The 19,284-nt window shown below is 46.9% G+C and overlaps 1 protein-coding gene across 1 annotated transcript; it reads left to right on the forward strand.

Annotated features, from left to right (window-relative positions):
* Nucleotides 1-1,027: 1,027 nt before the first annotated feature.
* On the forward strand, nt 1,028-17,924 carry znfx1 (zinc finger, NFX1-type containing 1; the record flags this gene model as incomplete). The annotated part of the gene is made up of 21 exons (XM_080548597.1): nt 1,028-1,084; nt 1,920-2,390; nt 2,674-2,801; nt 3,070-3,379; nt 3,585-3,764; nt 4,260-4,366; nt 4,678-4,916; nt 5,140-5,271; nt 5,557-5,699; nt 6,443-6,586; nt 6,989-7,121; nt 7,305-7,567; nt 7,796-7,935; nt 9,406-9,706; nt 11,654-11,764; nt 12,324-12,419; nt 13,325-13,471; nt 13,894-14,199; nt 15,052-15,545; nt 16,184-16,622; nt 16,851-17,924. The coding sequence occupies 21 exons, from the start codon at nt 1,028-1,030 to the stop codon at nt 17,922-17,924; spliced, it is 5,415 nt and encodes a 1,804-aa protein (XP_080404723.1).
* Nucleotides 17,925-19,284: the final 1,360 nt, after the last annotated feature.

Genomic DNA, 19,284 nt, shown 5'->3' on the forward strand with positions numbered 1-19,284 from the left:
ACCTAAGGATTTTTTTTTGTGGTAATTCCGGTCACAGAGGGCATGGCCCATAGTTTCATTTCTACACATTCACAGTTGCTATGGAAAACGAAACTGACTCAGAATCAGCTGATCAGTCAGCCCGACGTCGGCCTTTAAGAGCGCATTTAAGACCGAGAGAAGCCTGCGGAGCCGCAAGTAGACAACAGTCCCGAAGCCTGCTTTTACTGTCAGTGTTAATAGGGGATGGCACACATAAACCTGTGAATACTCTGTAAGGCAAGGTAAGTTTGGGACTTTAATTTGCATTTTATTCTAAACCCTACAACCTAATTATATCGTTAGTGTAGCCTATGATTATTCATATAATTATCGTCAATGTTATTGAAATGTTCCACCACACTATTTTAAACAGTAGAGCAGCTCAAAATAATAATTTGCATTGTCATGCTGTTTCCTAGGCTGCTGTGGGTTATTTTGGTTGATTTATTCCAGTAGTCGGAGTTTGGGATAGGATAGGTTGGGCTACGCTAGCCTGCCATACAAGGCTGTTTTATTGGGGACTATTCTAATGTTCAATGTTCAATTGAGTAAGAGCACGTCATGTACTAAGGGTTTATGGTTCATCTGTAAATAAACGGACTATTACTAGTTGTATCCGAGTGACGTCAATTCATAGGAAATGAAACCTATGTCGTTCTCCTGCCGTCGGTTGCTTGGTCGTCCAGTAGATGGCGACATACATGCGCGTACCCCGTTCAGGCAGCACAATATGGCCAGGACCACAAACACATACACATTACACAATGGGCCTAGACATATTCCTTTGAGACTGGTGTTGGTTATACACTTGATAAACACAATTGTTGAACAGATTCTAAATGCATTACCCTTAAAAAATAAAAAAACGTGACCGTTTTCTTTCTTCCAATTATGTACTCCCTTCGTAGCTGTAATAAGCCAGTAATAAGCCAGTAATAACACAGCATCTAAAGCCTATTGGGGACGCAGAAGCACACATCCCTTCTGGAGAAGACCATGGCCTACCATGGTGGAGGGGGGCAGAGGGGCAGAGGAGGAGCCTACAGTTCTGATCACAGAAGAGGTAAAAACAAGTCTTTATCTGTTTGATATGTCTTTCTTCTTCTAGCATTGTAACTGCCAATGGCCCCTGGTTTTGGTATAGATTAGTACTTCTAATGATGACTGATGGAGAGACGATTCACTTATTTAGACAAATGTATTGGTTGTAAGTCGCTTTGGATAAAGGCGTCTGCTAAATGGCAAAAATGTAAATGTATATGTAAATGCAATATTTGGCCAAAGCCTAATTACATTATAGCATGGATGGAATGGTATCGAACACATCAAACAAGTGATACCGTTCCTAATTCCGTTCCATACATTACAACGAACCGTCCTCCACCACCCTCTGATTTGCGTTATTATTTACTTTATATTTCCTTCTCTATCTCTCTGTTTGTCTTTCAGATTCTGGGGCTGGTCAGAGAGAGGAGGATGGTATGGGTGGTGGAGGGAGGCGGGGAGGGAGGAGGGAGGACAGGGGAGCGGGGAGAGGTAGACATGGAGGAAGCCAGAGTGTGGACAGGAGAGAGAGAGATGTCAGGGCAATGTCGGTGCCCAGACCTAGAGGGGGAGGAGGGGGAAGAGGAGGGAGAGGAGGAGGAGGAGGAGAGAGAGGAAGAGGTAGAGGGGGAGATAGAGGAGGTGGACAAAGGGAAGGCGGAGGGGAGAGAGAGGAAGTGAGAGGAGGGAGAGGAGGAGGAGGAGGAGGAGGAGAGAGAGGAAGAGGTGGAGGGGGAGATAGAGGAGGAGGAGGAGGAGAGAGAGGGAGAGACAGAGGCGGAGAGAGAGGAGGAGGACGGGGAGGAGGAGGAGGGAGAGACAGAAGGAGCTCTGTCGACAGTGGGTCTCCTCAGGTCCGTAGACTGGGCTACAAAACCTTGGAAGAACTCTCCAGTAAAGACCCGTCCGAGGTGGCCTTCAGCCTCTCCTCCTTCTCCGGCCTTCCTCCCTTGCTGGACGAGAAAGAGATGCGACCAGACATGGTCCAGCTCCTCTGCACGCTATTGGTCAAGGCCTTCCAGTGCCGGAACAACCGCAAGACTCTGCAGCACGTGGCGAGCGTGGTTAAGGAATCGGGGTTCCTTCGGACCATCCTCCCCCACTACGTGGCCGGGATGGGGTCGGAGTCGAACCCGTTCCGACGGGAGCAGTACCCCCAGCACCTGGCCAACATCCTGCTTGTCCTGTGGGAAGTGCTGACTATCTTCCCAGCCAGCTCGGTCCAGGTCGTATCCATGGTGACCATGCTCGTCACACCGGCCGTCACCATCCTGAGGACCACAGGGGTGGAGGTCCCCGAACAGATAGACGAGAGCTTGAAGAAGGTATTGTTATGGTAGACTGGTATGCTGGTATGCTGTTATGCTGTTATGTTCTATAGGCTGTAGTGTGTGGTCTTCCTGTTCAGCTCGGAGGAGGACAGAGCATAGTGCCGGTCAGTACTTCGGTTGAGGGTTTGATTTCTGCTGAGACCATAATATACAAAAACAAAAGAAGAAATGCCATGCTCCCACTACTGTTGCTGTGGATAAAGAGTGTGTGTGTGTGTGTGTGTGTGTGTTATTTTCTAACTGTGTGTGTGTGTGTGTGTGTGTGTGTGTGTAACAGGTGCAGGATCAGCTCGACCGCCTCCTGGAGAAGAAGAGGGAGGGGACCCTGAGGTCAGACAAGGACAGAGACTCCCTCCTGGGCCTGGCCGAGGCTCAGGACCCCCCTGAAGGGCAAGAGGACTTCAGGTGAAAGATCTATTCAGTTCTCCTTCAATCATTTCCCTTCTCTTTAATCTTCTTCTTTTAATGTTTTTTTATTCTGTTCTTATTGTTCCCCCCCCCCCCCCCCCCTTTGTTGTCATCCTCTGTTGTTATTCTAATCTGACAGATTGTATTCTATTCATTCAATATGAATCCGTTTTCGGTAATTGCTTTTTGTGAAGCCTCTCAGGTGGCCTGCGGCAAGGTGCGAGCTGCTTTATAGACATTGTGTGTCTTAATCATTGTTCTCCAGGACCCTGACCATATACCCGACAGTAGAGGAGTTGCACCAGGACACCAGGCCTTTCCTTAGGTCCAACCAGACCTCCAGGAGATACGACAGCGCTCAGGTCTACCTGGACACTCACTTCCGTCTCCTCCGAGAGGACTTTGTGCGTCCGCTCCGCGAGGGCATCCAGGAGCTGCTGAGCCAACAGGACACGCCGCTCAACAAGAGACGCTTTGATAACCTCACGGTCTACTCGGACACCCGATTGGTGGTTCCCATGTGCACGCATTCCGGAATGGCCTACAAGGTTCAGTTTGACTCCAAGCCTCTCAAGGTCAGTCACGGTTGGCTTCAGTGGGGTCAGAGGTCATTTGGACCACTTGATTTAGTGTTAGTCAATCACCTGCCTGCAAGCACGTAACTTGGTTTGCGAATATAATACGCATAAGATTCACACTAGAATCACCAATCCAATACATAAAGTATTCCCATACATAAAGTATTCCCACATTATGTTCCTCTGTATTCCTCTCCCTCAGTATGTCCGCTGGCAGAGTTCCAAGAGGCTTCTCTATGGGTCGCTGGTCTGTCTGTCATGTGACAACTTTCAGAGCTTACTATTCGCTACGGTGTCGGACCGCGACCCCAAAGACCTGGAGAAGGGCTTTGTTCAGCTCATCTTCGCAGCGCAGAGCAGGCCCATCCTGCCCACACTGGAGGTGAGAGACAGAAACTGTCTGATGTCTTGTTTAAAGGGTAAGGGTTAGGGCCCCCCCCCCACCAAAGAAAATCCACTTTTTAGTGTTTTATATTAGAATAATATAAATTCCTCTCCCTTAATATTCCTCTGCCTTACTATGTCCTCTGTTAGGATAATATAAAATGCAAGTCTCTCACCACTCCGTGGCATAAATTGTGATGGGAATGCCTTTCTTAATTGTCTCTGTGGGGATAATAAGTATAAGTAAAATAATATTGAAAGATTGACTGATGCACCAGACCAGTGGAGGCTGACGGAGGTAGAAATTGGAGGACGGGGCTCATTGTAATGCATTCCGTTCCATGATTTCTACCTCTACTTGCCTCCCCTGCACCAGACAAGACACAGCACATGAAAACAGACAGCATTAGTTGCCATGTCGTGCTGGAGCGGATATAGACTGGGCCTACTGGACTGTGTGTCTGTTAATGTGATAAATGACTCTCTCCCCCAGCCCCAGCAGACCTTCCTGATGGTGGAGACCACAGCCTACTTTGAGGCCTACCGCTACGTCCTGGAGGGCCTTCAGGAGCAGCAGTTAGAGGACCTGCCCTTCCAAAGGTCTGTGTGTCTTCATACACCGATAGATAGATACGACAGATAGACCTGCCCTTCCAAAGGTCTGTGTGTCTTCATACATACAGTATATAATGTAAGAGCAACCAAAGCGTGCAGGCAATATTCCTCTAAACAGTTCTATCAATGTGTTTTCTATAAGAATAGGTAACCCTTCCAGAGCTCTGTGTGTTGTGGTTTGTTGCCATGGTATCCACACTGGAGAGTGAGAAATCTCAGACTACTGGCCTGCCTTCCTGACTAATGAAAACGCCATGTAAAGTATTAACACATTTCTGATTCTGTGTAACTCCCAGGTACATTGTGGAGTGCAACGCAGACGTGCACCACCCGGCCTACCTGCGCGTGGGGGATAAATACGACCTGTCTTCGATCGCAGCTCCAGCGTACAAGAGCAAGCTCCGGCCCTTCCGCTGCCTGGACCCTGAGGCGTGGCCCCCCATGGAGCAGCTGGGCCTGGACGAGTCCCAGATGAAAGCCCTGCGGCTGGCTCTCACCAAGGAGCTGGTCATCATCCAGGGACCCCCCGGCACAGGTGACATACGTATACAGTTGATTCTTCTTTAATTCAGCAGATACAGGCACAGGCATTTATCCAAGTGAAGTCTCATTGAGATCCCATTTCTTCGTCAAGGAACCTAGTTCACTTGCTTCCCCATTTCCTTACCATGGATCTCCAGGATTGTGTATCATCTGGTTGGTGATGTGTTGTGTAAACCGTTGCTCTCTCTCTCGTCATCATCATCATCATCCTCTAGGGAAGACCTACACGGGACTGAAGATCGCCAAGGCCCTGTTGACCAATGAGAGTCTGTGGAGAAACGACCTTCTCCCCGCCCCCATGCTGGTGGTGTGTTACACCAACCACGCTCTGGACCAGTTTCTAGAGGGTATGTTCCACTACTAGACCAGTTCTAGAGGGTATGTTCCACTACTAGACCAGTTCTAGAATATGTTCCACTACTAGACCAGTTCTATGTTCCACTACCAGATCGGTTCTAGAATATGTTCCACTACTAGAGTCTGCAGGGGAGGCTGGGGGAGGTAGACGTCAAAGGAAGGGCTCATTGTAATGCATGGGATGGAATATGGAATGGTATCAAACACACATATTGAATGTGACAGTTTTTAATAAGTGCTAAGTTTCTTGTTCTCCTGTCACCTGTGTTCTATAGGTATCCATACCTTCCTACCACGTGGTATAGTGAGAGTAGGGGGCCGGAGCAACAGTGACATCCTCAAGAGGTTCTCTCTGAACGAACTGAAGAAGGCTGGCAGAGCTGCCCAACCGCAACACCTCCGCAGGGCCTGTGGCCAGGTCAGAGATGGTCATTTTCTCTCTTCTCATATTGTTATGATCAAATGTTTATTTGGCTATTTATTTGTTTATTTTCAATAATATCTAACTAGATGCTTTATTGAGACATTCTCCGCGACAATAGTACCCAGTAAATGACCGACTGTTGTGAATGTAACATTGGTTGTTGGTTAGGGAAATATCATCCCATTGAGGGGATGACTATAGCCAAAAATCATATTTCCATTTCCATTTTTGACATTTAGCAGACGCTTTTATCCGACGCGACGTACAACAAGTACTTTTGTCTAAACAAAGTGAATCATCTGTACATCAGTCATCTTAAGACAAACAAATCTATGCAAGGACCAGGGTAATCTACAACGAGTATACATGGATGCTGTATATATGGATACAGTGTTTTAGAAGCACTTAAGTTGACCTGGGCTAACGACCAACGTATTCCTACGTCCCGTTCTACGGACTTGCGTACCATGTAGTATGAACTTATTCAGTCGTTCGCCATGCGTACTAGTGAGCAGTGCAGGCTGGTGGAGGTAGAAATCGGAGGACGGGCCCATTGTAATGCATAGAACGGAATGAGGAACGGTATCAAAGACGGCGTGTTTTTGATACCATTGCTCATTCCGTTCCATGCATTACAATGGGCCCGTCCTCCGATTTCTACCTCCACCAGCCACCTCTGCTAGAGAGAGTACTAGTGTGGACCCAGCGTCAGAGCTGAAGTGTTGTTCTCTCCTCAGATCTTTGAGGAACTGCGGACGCACGAGGAGATCATCAAGGGACATGTCGCATATCTTGACTGCAGCCTGAGAGGAGTCCTGAAGGAAGACTTCCTCCAGAGGTTCATATCACTAACGCACTGGACCAGCCTTCAACACCAGCCTGTGAGTCCAACCTCCATCTCACCTTCTTATTCAGGAGAAGATAACTGTATATCAGGGTTCCCGCGCTGGTCTTAAAAAGCCTTGAAGTCTAAAATCCAGCATTCCAATTTACAAGGCCTAAAAAGGTCTAAAATTCCAGTTATTCTGTCTAAAAACGAGGTGCTAGGTCTTAAAAATTAGATCCTGCAAGGAAATCAGTCCGACCACCATCTATTTACGCGGAAATTAATCAAGCTGGAACAAAACAATTTCATCACCTCGAGGATGACAAAAAGCTATCATATGGTGTCGCGAAAAGGTCTAAAATGCTATTCAAAGAGGTCTAAAAAAAGCTCTAAAAAGGTCTTAAATTTGACTTGTTGAAACGTGTAGGAACCCTGGTTTATGCTCTGTACCCCTCAGTATCTAGCAGGCGGCTTCATGGATGAGTTCCAGAGCATCGGTGGGAAGAAGCAGTCTCTTATGTTGGAATGGCTGGGTTTAGGTTCCACCTTCTTCCAGGGGAGGGCAGCACAGCATCACAATGCATATGGAGGTGAGAAGCAGCCACTCACATACAGTATACACACACTTGTGGGAGAATAACGCTGACCTTGACCTTGACTTAACTACAGTTTAGAGGAAACCACATCATTATATGATGAGATGAGTAGAGAAACTATTGGGTCTGGAACTCCCACATTCTGACCTCTCACATTCTGACCTGTGGTCCTGATAGATGTGGAGATGGAGGAAGACGAAGAGGAAGAGCAGGATGACCTGATTCGGATAGACGAGGAAGCGGACCTGATCCAGGCTGAACGCTTCGTGGATGACGCAGAGGATCGGGACCAGGACCCGGAGCTGGGTCCAGGTTTTCACCGCAAGATGAACCAGGAGGAGATGGTTATGGAGTTAGTAGACACGATGCTGGCCATGAACCTGGAGAATCCGACTAATGCAGAAAAGATACAGGCAGAGCAGGGGGGCGAGGAATGGGAGGTAATTACTAACATGATCATCTACTAACTACTAGTGTTTGATTTGGTTTTAAACCAATGTTGCTTATTTAGGCATATAAACCAACAACTGTATTAGACGTTTATATGTACTGCCTTCTTGTAGAATTGAGATTAGAAGACCTAGAAGAACTACTACAGGACCTGACTGAGTTATTAGAAGTTGTTTTGGAAGTTTATTTTAAAACCTGCCATGTCTCTGACTGAACAGATGCAAGGAAAACAGAAGAAGAAGATGAAGAGTCGTATGAGGAAGGAGCTGCGGATGATCTCCACCATGACAGAGACAGAGGAGAGGCTGCTCCGTGATGTGTGGCTTCTCAGCCTGCCAGACAGATGGAGACTGTACCGGTAAACCTCCCCCTCCCTCCTCTCCCACATCCCTCCACCTACCTCCCCCCTCCTCTCCCCTGTCCCCCCCCCTCCTCCTTCTCCGTCCTCCTCTCACCCCCCCGCCCCCCCCGTCCTCCTCCGCCGTCTTCGCTCCCGCGTCCTCCCCCTCCCTCCCCCTCCTTGCCCCCAGGCAACCCTAGTCCGGGAGAGCCTCTATTCCCATCGGGCATAATTACATCAGCTAATTACAGTGTGAGCTGCGTCTCAGAAGACGCTCCAACCGATCCCCTCACCTCAAAGCCAAGAAGTAGCTCCCTGGCAACGGCACTGCGCTTGTTGTGTTTTTGTGTACCCTGTCGTCAAGGCCACACTAACCCACCAGGTGTGTGCTTGGCTGTGTGTCCCTAATAGAAACTTTTATATGATGAGTTGTTTTATTGAACCTTTGTTTATTTCACGTTAGTCTTATTGAGATAACAACCATGTATCTTTCAAGAGAGACCAGGTTGTAGCTCTGCCAGAGGAGTGAAGACTCTCCCTCCCTCGCTCTTTCAATCTCTCTCTCTCTCTAGATTTAAAGGGCTTTATTGGCATGGGAAACATGTTTACATTGCCAAAGCAAGTGTGAAGATAAAAACAAAAGCAAAAAAGAATGTCATGTACGACTAGAATAAAGAAATGATTAAACAGAGCTGTGTATATGTATAGTATACAGGTAGTTAAAGATAACCTTCCTTAAAATAGGAATAGAAAAGTGTGGACATTGCAGTTTAAAAATATGAATACAAATACATGAGAACAGTGAAAACATCTCTCTCTCAGCCTTGTATGTCAGCCTAAGCCTAACTGCACATTTGGATCATTTGTGACAGTCTGGTGAAAAAGTACCCAAGTAGGGCAAGGTCTTTTTTCAGTTTGGGTTGAAGAAGAATGTTGGTACACCTCAAAGGGAGAATCTGAGAAAATCGTTCTGAATCAAAACCTGAATTCTGAATCACGTTTGCAACCTTTGGTAGCCGGCTAGCAGCTAACAAGAAAACATTGCTATGTAACATCTAACTGCATGTCTGCACATCACAAAATGCTGATAGAACATCAACATGCTAAAAACACATAACTACACATAATTAAATCACACAGTCCTTGCTTTTGAACACGTCCTAAAACTTAGTTTGTTCACAAGCCACGTATCACTTATCCAGGACGAAGCAGGGCAGCAGACTATATAGTGAATCCAATTCACAAATTACAAGTATTTAGTGATCCTAATACTGTTGTTTGTTATATTTAGTGGGCTCATCAACACATACGGTACACTTTTGTAATATGAAAAAAGATATTGAAAATAAACTTTTTGGTGCGCGACTTGAGAATTGCCGAAATGCGGACGGAAGCAGTGTCTCATATGACCTCATCTTCATCCTCTCCTTGCCTTCTTCATCTAACTAACCTGACCCTCTGACCTGACCCTCTGACCTGTGTCTGCAGGCTGTGGGTGGGGCGTTACCGGACGGAGCTCCGCCAGAAAGTCCTCCAAACAGAGCAGGCCTATGAGGACGCAGCGGAGCGCCTCGCGGAGATCCGCGTCCAAGAGAACCTGACTATCCTGAAGAAGGCCATGGTGATCGGCATGACGACCACGGGCGCCGCCAAGTTCCGGAAGGTGCTCCAGGAAGTGCGCCCCTGCCTGGTGATTGTGGAGGAGGCAGCGGAGGTCCTGGAGGCCCACACCATCACCACGCTCAGCCGCGCCTGCCAGCACCTCATCCTCATAGGAGACCACCAACAGGTAATAATGATGTCATCATTAGGAGACCACCAACAGGTAATAATGAAGTCATCATTAGGAGACCACCAACAGGTAATAATGATGTCATTATTAGGAGACCACCACACAGGTATTAATGAGGTCATCATTAGGAGACCACCAACAGGTAATAATGATGTCATCATTAGGAGACCACCAACAGGTAATAATGATGTCATCATTAGGAGACCACCAACAGGTAATAATGATGTCATTATTAGGAGACCACCAACAGGTAATAATGATGTCATCATTAGGAGACCACCAACAGGTATTAATGATGTCATCATTAGGAGACCACCAACAGGTATTAATGATGTCATCATTAGGACACCACCACACAGGTATTAATGATGTCATCATTAGGAGACCACCACACATGTATTAATGATGTCATCATTAGGAGACCACCAACAGGTATTAATGATGTCATCATTAGGAGACCACCAACAGGTATTAATGATGTCATCATTAGGAGACCACCAACAGGTAATAATGATGTCATCATTAGGAGACCACCAACAGGTAATAATGATGTCATCATTAGGAGACCACCAACAGGTGACCATCTGATCCATAAGGGAGAAAGTATCCATCTCATGTCTTTCCGACGTAGGAAGTGAAATGTATACTCTGCTGGAATCTGTTGGTGGTCTACTACAGGGAGGGCACTTACTGTGCATAGAGCTGTACAGGGAAGCTGCACTATTCACATGCACCAGCATTCTGGCTTTATCTGTGTCTAAGATTATTTCAGGTTCATATTTCATACACTTTTATGTTCCTTTTGTTGTTGTTGTCAAGCTGGTGCTGCGATTCTGTTCTTGTAACGTAGGAGAACGGATCAGGGTAGAACAAGCTCTGGCTTCTCCGGCACTGTTCATTAATCACAAAGTAGGTGTTGAATCTTAACACTCTCAGGCAGGGACAGGAGCAGCAACAACAATACTAACATTTATTATGAATTACCTCCCCCACATCCCTCCCACATACACACTCTCACTCTGTCCTCTAGCTAGATGAACACACACACACACACACACAGAGACGCACGCAAGCACGCATACACACATATACAGAGGCACACAGACACACAGTTACACACACACATGCGCACACACACACACACACACACACACACACACACACACACACAAACAATTGACTAACAGAGGAAAAGAAGAAAGCAAAACTGAGTTTTGGAGCCTATTTGCATCTGATCTCTATTCTCCCTTCATCCACCCAGTACGCAGCAATATACTTCAACAGTGTCAGAATGAGGGGGGGTCGCTCCTAGCCACAGGCTATCAACCATTCTGCTTGCTACCAAAATGGAACTTCACTAAAATTATCTACTATTTATTTTCTTTTTTCTTTTCTCCAAGGAAAGTTAACTTGAGAAATTGTTCTCTTTTCCAGTAAGGAAGAGTTGTGGTGGGAAGGGAGCCCAGCAAGCACAAATACGTTATAAAGACGTTATAAAGACGTTATAAAGACGTCTTGCAGAGACGTCCAGGACTAGGCCAGGAATGAACATGTCGTTTTGGGGATTTTTATGACGTCTTTTCCCAGGACGTCATCTCAACGACTTTTTGATGACCCGAATACAACCGGCTGTTTTAGGTCACCCAAAAAAGCTGTTGAGATGACGAGAGACAAATCAGAATGGACAAATTCGGGCCAGCCGGATAGCGGCCAGCTCAAGCCATATCACGACTAGTTAGTATCTGGCCCAGAATATCACCCTATTTCAACTAACATACATTTTACAGTTTCTTCCTGAAGTCAGAGAGGCTGTGGTCCCGGCACCACCGTGACAGGCCTCTCTTAGCAAGTGTGGCCACACAGTCATGGATGTAGGCATGTAAGCATTAAGCAGTGTGTGTATTATAGAAGTGTATAATAGCTGTCCACCTTGTCTCTCTCAAGCTCCGGCCTAGTGCTACAGTCTACGACCTGGCCATCAACTATAACCTGGAGGTGTCCATGTTTGAGAGGCTGGTGAAGATGGACTTCCCCTACGTCAGACTCAACTACCAGGTAGGAGGGGGGGTCTGAACCAGGGGAGATATGAACCAGGGGAGATATGAACCAGGGGAGATATGGACCAGGGGAGATATGAACCAGGGGAGATATGAACCAGGGGAGATATGGACATGGGGAGATATGAACCAGGGAAGTCTGAACAGATGTGAACCAGGGGAGATAATGAACCAGGGAAGTCTGAACAGATGTGAACCAGGGGAGATAATGAACCAGGGAAGTCTGAACAGATGTGAACCAGGGGAGATATGAACCAGGGAAGTCTGAACAGATGTGAACCAGGGGAGATATGAACCTGGTGTGGATACCATATGAACCAGGGTAGTCTGAACCAGGGGAGATGAACCAGGGATGTCTGAATAGATATGAACTAGGGGAGATATGAACCAGGGGAGATATTGACCAGATGTGGATACCATATGAACCAGGGGAGATATGAACAGATGTGAACCAGGGGAGTCTGAACTAGGGGAGTCTGAACTAGGGGAGTCTGAACCAGGGGGTCTATACTAAACAGAAAAGAAAACATGTCTGTGTATGTGTTGCCCCCCCTCAGCATCGTATGAGACCAGACATCGCCCGTCTCCTCACCCCTCACATCTACGCTCAGCTGGAGAACCATCCCTCCGTCCATGACTACGACGACGTCAAGGTTGGTCACTTCATTCAGAGGCTTTCTGTCCAGTTGTCTCTCTGTCCAGTTGTCTTTCTGTCCAGTTGTCTTTCTGTCCAGTTGTTTTTCTCTTAGAAATGATGTCCAGTGTATGTCGAAGTGTGACAAATTGTTACTGAATCTCACTGAATACCTTTTATTATTCGGCCCAAAGAACAGAATACAATACAGAAAATATAGGGGTCCATATTTGATTCTATATTTATTATTATTATTATTATTATTATTATTATTATTATTATTATTATTATTATTATATTATGATTACCTTTATTTAAACTTGAAGAAATCATTGAGGGCTGGCCCTCATTTACAATGATGTTGAGTATAAATAGATATAAAATAATAATAAAAGATACAAGATAAGCGAAAACAATAATTGAAACAGGCAGAAGTTAAGTGGTTAGTGATCATAGATATGCCTCTGGATCGAGCCTGTACAGCCCGTTGTTTTGGTGTTTCAGTTGACGACGAGTTGTCATGGAGACAGCACATGAAGTAATTATAAGCTCTAAAAATATGGGGATATTCTGCAAAATTAGATATCTCATGAAGAAAAGTACTTAGATAGACTTCTGACTGGTTTATTGTCTTCCCATTTATGAGTTACTGTAACATTACAAGAGGCAGCAGACACCATACTAGGGGTGGAGTCTACTCACTGCTTTTGGGCTTTTCCTCCTCTACTGCACAACCTGTTATTGTTTCAACTGTATACAAAGCATCTTTCTCTTTGTTCTCTAAAACTAAGCTAAACGGAAAAAAAAAGTCAACCAAAAGTCCATGTGAAATCCCTTGTTGGTGTGGTGATGATAGGTCTGAAACAATGAAGTGTGTCATATGATGAGCCCTGACTCCCCCCCCCCCCCCCCCCACCCCTGCAGGGCTTGCTCTCCAACCTGTACTTCGTGGAGCACAGCCACCGAGAGCTGGAGATCAAAGACGGGAAGAGTCACCAGAACGACCACGAGGCCGAGTTCGTGGTGGCGCTGTGTCGCTACCTGATGCTCCAGGACTACGAGCCGTCCCAGGTCAGACCCTCAGAACACAGACCCAAAACACACCTCATCACTCAGCTCTTTGGCATTTGCATTTACATTTTTGGGGCATTTAGCAAACACTTTTCTCCAAAGCGACTTACAACAAATACATTTGTCTAAGTAAGTGAATCATCTATCCATGAGTCATCGTAAGAAAAAGTAATCTATGCTCGGGCCAGAGGCCATTGGCAGTCACAATGCTAGAAGAAGGTTTCCATAGCCACTGTACATGTATGCTTAGCGTCTGTGCTAGCTCTTCTCACAGTAAGTTCAGTCCATCTTGATGTCTTGCTAATTTAACTTGGTCTTTATTCGTATTCCTGATGTTATCACGATCTCAAGTGTCTTTAGGTGTTTTGAAAAAAAGTGCGTGAATGAATAAAGGGCTATTGTTATTGACTCATTATTACCAGATCACCATCCTCACCACCTACACTGGCCAACTCCACTGTCTGCGTAAGCTCATGCCCGCCAAGGTGTTCCAGGGGGTCAAAGTTCACGTGGTGGACAAGTACCAGGGCGAGGAGAACGACATTGTGCTGCTGTCTCTGGTCCGCAGCAACACACAGGGCAGGGTCGGCTTCCTGAGCATCCCCAACCGCGTGTGCGTGGCGCTGTCGCGCGCTAAGAAGGGCCTCTACTGCATCGGTAACATGGCCATGCTGAGCAAGGTCAAACTGTGGGGCAACATCCTGGGAACACTCAGGGAGAAGAACCAGGTGAGAGAAATACACTGGTGCTGCTGAACTCTGAGGAAAACGCAACTCAACATAAACCTTTGTAAAAAATATATATATAACCCCCCCCTCCGCCCCCCCACCATGGTAATTATCAAGTTATAAGAATCTAGGTTGGGGGTCTGTGGAGAAATGCAAATTCACTGGGTCTGGGACATAAAATCACTACCAACTCTGTTGTGTGTAGTGCTGCCAGCACTTTGATGTTTTGTCATGTTATGGGTATGTTTGTCACAGGCAGGGACTGGGGAGTTCATGTTTCAGGATCAAGAGAAAATCTTTTTTTACATTTGCTCGGTTGGTAGTTGTCACCTGATCCACACAGTGTGTAAATGATTCCTATGCAAATCAGAGATTCTGAAAAACAAAGATATTCATTCTAAAATCACAGTAGCTATTATCATCTATCAACACATCTATCCACTATTATCATTGCACTCAGAGAAAGTCAATTAAACTCGTTGAAGACATTTGAGCATTTGAGCTAATTTTAGGAGTGTCATAGCCAAGGGGGTAATACTTATTGACTCAAGAAGACATGTCAACTTTTCATTTGAATTTAATTTAATTAGTTCAATTAATTAGTAAACATCTTGACAAGATGGATTTTTAATAAAAATAAATAAATCTGGTCTTCACAATCAGGTTGTGGAAATGTGGAAAGGCACTGAAGGCACGTTTTGTAATGTATTTTTGATCTAATGATATCTAATAAATTCCATCCCCCCTTCCTTCTATCCATTCATCCATCCATCCATCCATCTATCCATCCATCCATCTCTCCATCCATCCATCCATCCATCCATCCATCCATCCATCCATCCATCCTGTCAGGTGGGCAAGGCCCTGACCCTGTGCTGCCCGAACCACCCTGAGCGGCACATTGCGGCGTCCTGCGCTGAGGACTTCAAGCGGGCCCCGGAGGGAGGCTGCGAGGTGCCGTGTGAGTTCCGTCTGGACTGCGGGCACGTCTGCAACCTCGTCTGCCACTCCTACGACCGCGAACACAAGAAGTACCTGTGTACCAAGCCGTGCCAGAAAACCCTCTGTGACCTGGGTCACCTCTGCCCACGCCAATGTCACATGTACTGCCCTGAGCAGTGCAAGGTCAAGGTGGAGAAGACCATACCGCTGTGCAGGCACCAGCAGCAGGTGCCTTGCCACCAGGACCCAGAGAGCTTCGTGTGCCGGGTTCCCTGTGAGAAGGTGTTGACGTGTGGGCACGCGTGTGCCACGGTGTGCGGAGAGCCCTGCACCAGTACCTGCATGGTGACGGTCACGCTGGAGCTCAGCTGTGGACACAAACCGAAGGGCGCCTGCCACTACAGGTACACCCCTCTCAACGTCTTACACAAGATAGCGGTCCCGTGTGGTTCAGTTGGCAGAGCCAACAACGTTGTGCTAATAACGCGTAGGTTGTGGGCTTGATTCCCGCTGGGACCATACAGTAGGCCTGTATACTGAAAAATGTATGCACTCACTGCAATGTAAGTCACTCACTGCAAAAAAGTGTCAACTAAAAGGCATATATTTTATTTCTATTATTATTATTATAGATTGGTAGGTTGTCGGTTTGCCATCTCACTGTGTCAAGAGATGATCGAATATAATTAAATTGACGTATTTGCAAAACAACTGCGTTACACATCGCAACAAAATACAACACCATATTAATACCGTGAATGCATTTTCAGCACATTTTCAAGGTGCTAATGTCTCGGATGATTATTGTGACCCATAGCTGTTACCTCAGCCGACACCTTGGTGCTGTTTCCATCTCTGATCCCCACCTATCGTATCTCAATGTGTAACACTGGCTCGGTGCTGTGTTTGTACTGCGTGCCTCTTGATTATGTCATGTGTGTTTATTTAGTTCATGTTCTACATTATGTTACCCTGTGAAGAGACACTCGGAGCCTCGAAAGGCACTTCAGATAAAACATCCTCGTTATCGTTGTCGTTCCAGGGGATCCACAGAGCAGCTGACGTGCAAGGCAGCGTGTAAGAAGCAGCTGGAGTGTGGCCACCCCTGTAAGGGCTCCTGTCAGAGGTGCCACCAGGGTCGCTACCACTCCAACTGCCTCCACGGCTGTGACCGCCTCCTGGTCTGCTCCCATAAGTGTCGGGAACCCTGCACCCGTGACTGCCCGTCCTGCCGGCAGCCCTGTCAGAACCGCTGCGTCCACAGCGAGTGTAAGAAGCCCTGCGGCCAGCCCTGCGCCCCCTGCGCTGAGCCCTGCGCCTGGCAGTGCCCTCACTTCAGCTGCAGTAAGCTGTGCCACCAGCCCTGCGACCGTCCTCCATGCATCAGGCCCTGCACCCAGACTCTGCCCTGCGGCCACCCCTGCATCGGCCTCTGTGGAGACCCATGCCCTAAGAAATGCCGCGTGTGCCACCACGAGGAGGTAATAAGAACTATGATGGTGACAACAACAACAACAACAATAATAATAATAATAATAATGCTAATACAGTAATACTAATAGTAAGAATTACACGTTTCATTAGATAAAATCATCTGATTGCTAGGCTAGGTGTAAAAAGGCTAGGTCTGTGCCTAGGGGTAAAAAGGCTAGGGGTAAATACAGGAAGTAAATAATCCAGACAAACATCATCTCTGTTGTCCCTACCAGGTGTTTGAGATCTTCTTCGGCACGGAGGATGACCCTGGTGCCTGCTTCATCCAGCTGGAGGACTGCGGCCACGTGTTCGAGGCCACCTCTATGGACACCTACATGGGCATGGACGCTGGTCCCGGGGAGGACGGGCCGGGACAGGAGGAAGGGGCTCAGGGGGAGGCGGCCATCAAGCTGAAGGAGTGCCCCCGCTGTCGGACCCCCATCCGCAGGAACCTGCGCTACGGAGCTCTGGTCAACCGCAGCCTGGCGGAGATCGAGAAGGTGAAGGAGAAGATCAATGGGTCTCAGGCGGACATCGATCGGCAAAGGGAAGCCCTGAAGACAGAATGGAAAGACGGCAAGGAAAGGTCCTTAGAGTACCTGCAGATCAGAAACCAGCTGAACGTCTCCCACCTCACTGTCAAGGACCTGCAGGTGCTGAGGAACAAGATGGCCGTCTTGGAGAGGGTTGACAAGATGAGGAACGCCTGGACGACGAGCATGTCCGTAGGAGACGGCTGCCATTTCATGGAGAGGGTGAACGAGTTCCTGGGTTGGCTGATGGACCCTCAGCTGAAGTTCTCCGAGCAGCAGGCTTCTGATCTGCAGAACGAGCTACAGCGCTTATCCCTGTTAGCCGAGCTCAACACACGCTGCAAGATGGCAGACGACAAAGGTCAGAGGGTCAAGGTTCAGGAGGAGGTCACGACCATACGGCAGGTCCTGGAGAGGGCCGGTCCGTTCGGAGAACACGAGGAGGTCTGGGTCAAACAGGCTCTCAAAGACCTGGACAAGACTCTGCCGTGTTCCGGACTGGGGATCAGCGACGAGGAGAGGAAGATGGTCGTCGCGGCGATGCAGATGCAGCAGGGACACTGGTACAAGTGCCCCAACGGTCACGTCTATTGCATCACGGAGTGCGGAGGGGCCATGGAAACGAGCAAGTGTCCTGACTGCCGCGCGACTATCGGCGGAGAGAGGCACACTCTGACGACTGACAACAGCGTAGCGTCGGAGATGGACGGGGCTCAACACGCGGCCTGGTCTGAGGCTAACAACATGCTCAACTTTGAGATGGACTTTTTGTAGACAAAAGGCACCATTCATCAAAGGCATCGTTTCAATGCAGATGATAGTTAACACCAGTACTCAAGTTGTAAAAGAAAATCAGGGGGTATGGTGGATTTTATCACACAATTTTAGCATCCCCACAGCGTCAGTGACTTCAGTGTCAGTGACTTCAGTGTCAGTGACTTGGTAAAAGTGTCATTGCATGTGTGCGTGCCCCCTCGCCCACAGTATTTTACTCAATATGCGTAAAACTAAATGTTGAAATAGCAGTAATACCATGTTCATTGATAAAATGACATAAGGGATGGGAAGGGGGGATGGCAGTTTTAGAAGGGGGATGATTTTGACCGTTTTTATTTCAGGGGGGATGTCATCCCCCCTCAACTCGAGTGCTGGTTAACACACACAATACTGTATATTTAGCATGTTTTCCCCCAAGTGGGATTTGAAACCCACCATGCTTCAACTTATTGTATTATTGGGACTGTAGATAGATTTGCTGGCGCCAGCCATGTGATTTAAATGTGGCTCAGACAAAGATAGGGAGCGTCTGATCTTCCATCGTGAATGGTCATCAAGGCCCCCCTCTCTCAGCGCACAACATGTATTTACAGTTGAATGAGCATGCCTGGTGGACGTCTAATTGTTTTTAGATGAATGATTAACATGTGTTAATGTGTGCTGTACACCGTACATGTGTGCTGTATGATGTACTATACAACAGTTAGTTCCGACCAAGTAATTTGATTGGACAAGAGGCATTCCATGAGTGCTGATATACAGTATAACAGCACTGGGACTTTTAACTATATGTATCACTCCGCCGCACAGATGTTCTACTAAATGACCGTTAATTAGATATTAATATATGAATATGTTTGTGTTCAGGTTACTAGGCACCAGTCCATTTGAAGTTCAGTTGCGGAACAATTTTTTGTTTATTTTTATGATTAAATAAACAAACAAATCATAATCTGTTGTCGCTTATTACTGTTAATTAATAAATCGCGCTGTAGAACTGTTGTATAAAAGCAATATCACACTCGAGGTCGTGCTGTTATACTGAATATAAGCACGGCTGTGATTCGGTCGTAGGTACGAGGCCGCAGGCCACGATCACAGCCGCGCTGATATTCAGTATAACAGCACGACCTCGAGTGTGATATTGCTTAATTATTTTCCAGTGTTGCTCTAGTTCCCAGCCTATACTGTGACATGGGTAGGTGAATTAACTGTTAAGCCTCTATTTGCTGTACATTCAGTACAGCCTAATAAAATACAGAGCAAACCCTTTTTTGTTCAGTGAGTTAAACATTCACTGGCCTTTTGTTACTGTGTAAATGTGTGTGCTCTTTGTGGTTGAGGTTTCTCAAAACTA

The sequence above is a fragment of the Nansenia antarctica genome (genome assembly GCF_963989245.1).
Source record: "Nansenia antarctica genome assembly, chromosome: 18".
NCBI lineage: Eukaryota > Metazoa > Chordata > Actinopteri > Argentiniformes > Microstomatidae > Nansenia > Nansenia antarctica.